The following is a 6,312-nucleotide window of genomic DNA, read 5'->3' as shown; positions in this document are numbered from 1 at the left end:
AAATAAGGGATCAGCTGAGTTCAGGGCACATGAGGGTGTCAACCTGTCAATGCTGAATAGTGCGGCCTGACTCAGACGCGCTCTGTTAACCCGTGTGCTTGCATCTAGCTGCATTTTACTGTTGCCCTGATGAACTGAGTTCAAGGTATATGAGGGTGTTAGCCTGTCAATGCTAAATAACCCAGCCTGGCTCAGGCATGCCCTGTTAATCTGTGTGTATGTGTGTATGTGTGTTTGACTGATTCAGTGGTTGGAGCAACCCAGCCTCACTGAACCTGAGTTCTGCAAAATATCTCCATTGGGGGTGAGGCCTGGCAGGAGGGAGAGATACAGCTCCATATAGAAACACAAGTGACACAAGCAGCACATGGATACAATTACAGAGACCCCAGAAGCGTACCCCTAATAAATGAGCACACCCAAAGTGATGGGCAAAGCTGGTAACACTAACGTCAGAGAGAGAGAAATGAGGTTTCTTGGCGTAGGAGGGACATGGACGAAGGAATTTGCTTAGACGCTTTGCAGCCTCTCCAGCTGCAGGCCCCAGGTTCAGCTACCAGCGGCACAGAACAGTCTTCATCCAGTGCCTGGTCATTACAGCCACCCCACAAACAACCTATACCTGGAAGCAGAGGAGACACCTCCAGGCACCTGGAAGGCCATTGCTGGGAATAACCATGTCTGCACAGCATGCAGTACGGCTGCTCACTTGTGGCTACTCGTAAGAGGAGAGGCTGTCACTCGCAGCAAACCACAGCTACCTGAAGCATATGCAGAGTCAACCGCCAGCATCTCAATCCAGTCGCATTGTGAGCTCTCTACGCATGGGAAGTGCTGAATTCCTAGCCACAGTCATGGGCTCCACCAACAACTGGGTGAGTACCACACTGGGAAAGTCCCTTATGGAGCCCACTGCTGAATTTTAAAGCTGCTGGAGGGATGGGGGGTGGCTTTTGAGGTCCACGAGAGATCTGGAGAGGGGATCAGTAGGAGGAGAGAGAGGTGTCAGAAAGAGACAATACATAAAACATTTGCCAAACTGACCAGAGAGACTAATTTCAGAAGCAAACACTTGCTACAGCCAGATGAAACAACAAATTAAATATGTGCATCTAGAACAGCTCATCTCATTTATGTAGATTTGGTTAACCTGATAGATTGACTAAAAGTCTGTAATTAATGTCTCACCGTTTGCCACTTGGAGATGCTTCTACACAATGCAGCCCAGTAAACTTGGGAGCCTGGACATTTAAGACAAGCAGAACAATTATTTCTTGCATGCTCCATCTGAGAGTCTGATTTCTCTGAACAGGGTTCAGTGTCGGGGGGGAGAGGGGAACATTTACCGTGAGTAGGAGAACACAAAACTCAGAGATTCCAGCCCTGGGTTTTCAAGCGTGTTCTTTACCGCTCTTAAAAGGTTGTGTTCACATTTAAAATGTTTTGTTCTTGGTCTTAGTTCAAACTGGGAAAGGGGAAAAAGATGTTTCTTTCCTTTTACTTTTTGTTCTAAATGTTTTTTAATTAAGTTTGAGGAAAATCCCTCCAGCCACTTATGAATTATGAAAATGAGAAATCAAAGGTCTCATGACTTTCAAAAAGAACAGAAAAAGAAAAGGAAAGAAAAAAGAGCAGAGCAACGAGCTTTGCCTGTTCTCTGTCTGTCCAAACTAACGAACTTCAGGGAAAATGACCCTAACCTAGAAAGAAAATCCCATCAGCTCATTAAGTTGTAGATGCTTGGAGTATCTGAAAGGCGCTAACTGCATATCTGCACAAGGCAGCCCTGTGCGCAGAGCTAGCCCCGAAAAGGGCTATCCTTGGGGTGTTTTCAGTCTGGGTGTCAGCAGAGACCCCTGCACAGGCTCTGGCTGTAGAGAGGACAGGGAGGGTGCTGCTGCGAGCTGCACAGCCAGCAGCAAACGACCGCTGAGGGCTGCTTTCCCCAGTCAACCACAGCACAGGAGACTTGCTTGTCGCACGATAGAGCAACTTGCCCAGCTCCCAAATGTCAGCTACAGAGAGAGGATGTGGGGTCACTCCATCACTCTGTGTCTCCCAGTTAAGGCTGTTTTCCCAGGGAAGGTTCCTCACCCTTGTGGTCCTGGAACGATGCCTAAGGATACTTTAAGGATCCTTTAAGAGGCTTGTACTGATGTAGTTGCAGTTGCTGCATGGACCTGGCTGAGCACCAGGGAAGAGCAAAGGGCTCCCAGCAGCTGCATGGAAGCCATCTCCCCCTTCTCCTTCAGTCTATTGCCTTTTCCTGCCTAGGCAGGGGGTCGGACCTGATGATCTGTTCAGGTCCCTTCTGACCCTAAGTACTATGATACTATGAATAAATCTTGCCTGCCCCTTGGCTTCTTTCCCACACCAAAGGAAGGGCACTGGGTGCCTGGCAGCTTGTCGGACATCTCCCTGCTGGACCGCGGGTCCAAACACCACAGCACACCTGGGCAGTGACTCAGGAGCAGAAGTCCCTGCCGGGGCCAAGGTGGAAGTCCCGGGACACAGGCAGCCAGGCTGGACTCAGACCACAGGGAGGCAGGGCCCCTCGTGGTTTCTGAAGTGAAGCTGAACACACTGGAGGGGAGGGAGCCCTCAGGGAGGTCTCTGGTTAAAGTCACTATCCCCCCTCGCACACACCAGGGTGGGAGCACAGGCCTGGGGGAAATTACTTACTGGCAGCTTCCCAGGGAAGCTGTTTGTAAGACACCTGCATCGCTGCGCAGGGCACCAGCTCACGAGAGACGTGCACAGGAGCTGCACACACTCATGCCACCGCCTCTGGGGACTGCTGGTGGGATTAGCTGCTGGCACTCTCTGCCCCAGGGTGCAAGTCCAAGTGGCTCAAAATCACCCAGCTGTGGGGCCATGCAAGCTAGCTCCAAACTGGCTGGCGCTGGAGGAAGCCGTGGGGTGGTGGACGTTACACCAGGCACGGGAGCAGCAGCTGCCCAGCGCCGCAAGCCGGAGATGGGGCCAGGTTTTCCAGCGCGCTTAGGAACCCACAGCTGCCAAATGGGGGGAGGGGGGCTGGATTTTCCCTGCTCTCAAGGGAAGCAGCTGGGTGCAGACCTCAAACAGGGTGAGACGGGGGCGGGGAATTGTCCCTGCCTCAGCACTCTTTCTGTTTCTATGGAAAAGAAAGCACTACTTCACTTGCCCAGAGGCAAGGTGCTGGGGTATCTTCCACCCATGCAGGTTGCTCTGGACTGGCTGTCTGGCTTCCTCAGTCCCTCCTAATGCCAGCGAGGCAGCAGGCCTCCCCTCCGGTGCGAAATGCTGCAGTTTCTTCTTTCCAACTAGGTATGCAAGGGAGGAAAGTTTTAGGATGTCACTGTTGGGTGTGAAAGCCAAACTGGGGACGCTGGAGCACCCTGGCCCTTGCACTGGGTTAAAAGATTAATTTTGGTATACTGTGTGCACACGCCAGCACATACATATTTGCATGCGGGCGCACACACGGTAATGTGCATATTTCATGATTTAGCACACATCAAACCAAAACGTTAACCCTTGTCCCTGCTGCCAGCTGTCACTGATGGCCTCATGCTCTCACTTCTGTGAGATTCCCAAAGAACCCAATTTTGTTTTAAGCAGAAAACAGCTCTCCTAGGAGCTTCCCTGGGTCCCCCTTGCTAGGAGGTGGCTGCCCCTGGGCACACCGCAGTGGCTGCAGACAGCCAGGACCCAAGTGAATTCAGATGAACTCTAGTGAGCATTTGTCGGTAGACAAAGCTGAGCACAGCTCAAGGTAGCCAGAGGAGGCAGCAAAATGGAAAAGGTTGGTTGATTGGTTGGTTGGGGGGAGGGTGACCAAGAGGCAGTGGGGAGTCAGAGGCAGGCTGGGAAGAGAACGCGCGAGTCCTGCTTGTCAGGTGTGGGGTGCGGGCAGCCTGCTCCTCTTTTACGGAGGACAAAGATGAAGGCCCTGGGGCATGACCCAAAGGGGTGGTGGCCCTGGCCAGGGAGTCAATGGCAAAGCAGAGTGATGTCAAGCACAGAGCAGACACTGCCCTTGCCTGCCACATGTCCCCCTTCGCACCCAGGACCTGACCAAGAAGCTGACTCTGGTCGAAAGTGAATTCCAGGACCTGCTGATAAACGACAGCGACTACATGGAATACAATGGGAGCAATACCTGTTGCTTCACACCACCCTGCAGTCACACCCATTCCTTCAACCAGGTCCTCATGCCCATCTTCCACAGCCTGGTGTTCATGCTGGGGCTGCCGGGGAACTGCCTGGTGATGGCTGTGCTGCTGCCCTGCCGGGGCAGCCTGACCAGCACCGACATCTTCCTCCTGAACCTGGCTGTGGCTGATGTGCTGCTGGTGCTGACGCTGCCCTTCTGGGCTGTGCAGGCCGTGCACGGCTGGGTTTTCTCCCAGGGCACCTGCAAGCTGGTGGGCTCCATCTTCAACATCAACTTCTATGCCAGCATCTTCTTCTTGGTGTGCATCGGCGGTGACCGGTACTTCTCCATCGTCCACGCGGTGCACGTGTACCGGCACAGCCGGGCCCACCTGATGCTGCTCACCTGCGCCGTGGTGTGGGTGGCCTGCTTCCTCCTCACCCTGCCCGACTTCTACTACCTGAGTGCCTGGGAGGATGACCGCCTCAATCGCACCGTGTGCTCCAAAGAATTCTCCATTCAACATGCCCGGAAATGGCGTGGGTGGCTGGATGGCTGTTCCCAGGTCCTGGGCTTCCTGCTGCCACTGGTCGCCATGCTGTTCTGCTACACCAGCATCATCATCACCCTGCGGCGCTCCCAGGGCTTCCACAAGCACCGGGCCATGCGGCTCATCCTGAGTGTGGTGGGCATCTTCTTCCTGTGCTGGACGCCGTACCACCTGGTACAGCTGCTGGAGACTCTCATCGACCAAGAGGTGCTGTCCCGCGACTGTGCCTGGGAGGAGGGGGTGGACACAGCCCTCTCCGTGACCTCCTTTTTCGGCTATCTCCACTGCTGCCTCAACCCCCTGCTCTACGCCTTCGTCGGCGTCAAGTTCCGTGGCAAGCTCCTGGAGCTGCTGGCTCGCACCGGGTGCATCAGCCGGGACCTGCTGAGGCGGAAGGGCAGCCTGCCGGCCCTGCGCCGCGACTCCATGTGGTCCGAGACCACTGAGGCCTCCAACTCAGGGCTCTGAGGGGGCCCTCCAGGCGTCAGGAGGAGGACAGTGACCCTGGCCTCTCTCTCCAGGGCCTTGAAGGAGCATCCCAAGACAGTGTTGCCTAGAAATCTTCATGTGCCAGCTGCCTGCACAGTACCTTTTCCTGGTGGGGCCAGGGCTAGGCAAAGTGGGACCCAGAAGGAGCAGGGCACAACACAGGGGTCAGAGCCCCTGCCTCTCAGCTCAGGGCCCGCTGCTCCAACCCTAGCTGGGCTCTCATGCCCCTGATGCACCCCTCTACACAGTGGCATTCCCGAGAAAATGTTAGCAACCACCTCCCCCAACCCACACCCTCACATGCTTTCCCCCACAGACCTAGTGCAACGCTGTAAATTAGCTGCTCTGGGCAGCAGGCAGGGAAGCCCCCTGCTCCTCTGCCCATTCTGGGGCACTCCCATGTTCAGGCTCTGGGCACTGCAGAAGCTAAGATAGCAATGAGAGGGTCAAAAAGGCCAGGGCCTGCCAGGGTATGTGGTCACCCTGAGTCTCCCCAGCTCATCGCCGGCCCTTACCCTCTGGCCAGACACCCCTCACTTCCCTTGGAGCAGGGGGTGCCTGCTCCAGCCCGGTGCATAAAACACGATCCAGCCCGCTTTCTGCACCATCTTCTGTGTTCGCTCCGGAGAGGCTGCAGCCCACCAGCAGCCCCGGTGTGGTGCTGCAAGACGTGATGTGGGGGCACAGACTGCCGGCAGCACTGGGGCACTGGTGCCACCACTCTGCAAGGAACTGCAGCGGCTTCACAACTCGTTTCTCTTCAGCTTCGTATTGTGGTTTTAACACATTGATTTAAAAAAAAAAAAACCTGTCAAAAATAAACCCTAATGAGAAGCTGAGTGGCACTGTGCCAGTACCTGCTGCAGGGCCCCTTGGGCAGCGCGGGGCCTCGGGGCTCAAGGGGCCAGGTGTGCAGGGCATGGGATCCTTGAGGAGGGTGAGGGGAGGGCCCGAGGATGAGGCTTGCTCAGCGCATCCTGGGAGGAGAACTGCCAAGCGGCAGGGCGCGGTTCTGGGCAGCCGGCTCCAACCACAGAGCCCCGGCACAGCACCCTACTACCCCAGCTCCGCTGCACCGGAAGTGGCTCAGCCCCGGAGCGTGGCCTCCCACCTTCCCCCAGGCCCCAGGAGCATG

The 6,312-nt window shown here is 55.5% G+C and overlaps 1 protein-coding gene across 1 annotated transcript; it reads left to right on the top strand.

The window, feature by feature from the left end:
• Positions 1-770: 770 nt before the first annotated feature.
• On the top strand, positions 771-5,979 carry CXCR3 (C-X-C motif chemokine receptor 3). The gene is made up of 2 exons (XM_025195059.1): positions 771-875; positions 4,053-5,979. The coding sequence occupies exons 1-2, from the start codon at positions 771-773 to the stop codon at positions 5,154-5,156; spliced, it is 1,209 nt and encodes a 402-aa protein (XP_025050844.1). The 3' UTR covers positions 5,157-5,979.
• Positions 5,980-6,312: the final 333 nt, after the last annotated feature.

This window comes from Alligator sinensis, unplaced genomic scaffold (assembly GCF_000455745.1).
Source record: "Alligator sinensis unplaced genomic scaffold, ASM45574v1 scaffold893_1, whole genome shotgun sequence".
NCBI classification, from domain to species: Eukaryota; Metazoa; Chordata; order Crocodylia; family Alligatoridae; genus Alligator; species Alligator sinensis.
Note: the sequence above shows the minus strand (reverse complement) of the source record. Positions and strands in the feature narration are given on the sequence as shown.

Excerpts from the sequence above, each read along its gene's own strand:
- CXCR3 (XM_025195059.1), top strand. The coding sequence starts at position 771 with ATGCAGAGTCAACCGCCAGCATCTCAATCCAGTCGCATTGTGAGCTCT. Across the intron at positions 876-4,052 it reads TGGGCTCCACCAACAACTGG|GACCTGACCAAGAAGCTGAC; the intron begins GTGAGTACCACA and ends CTTCGCACCCAG.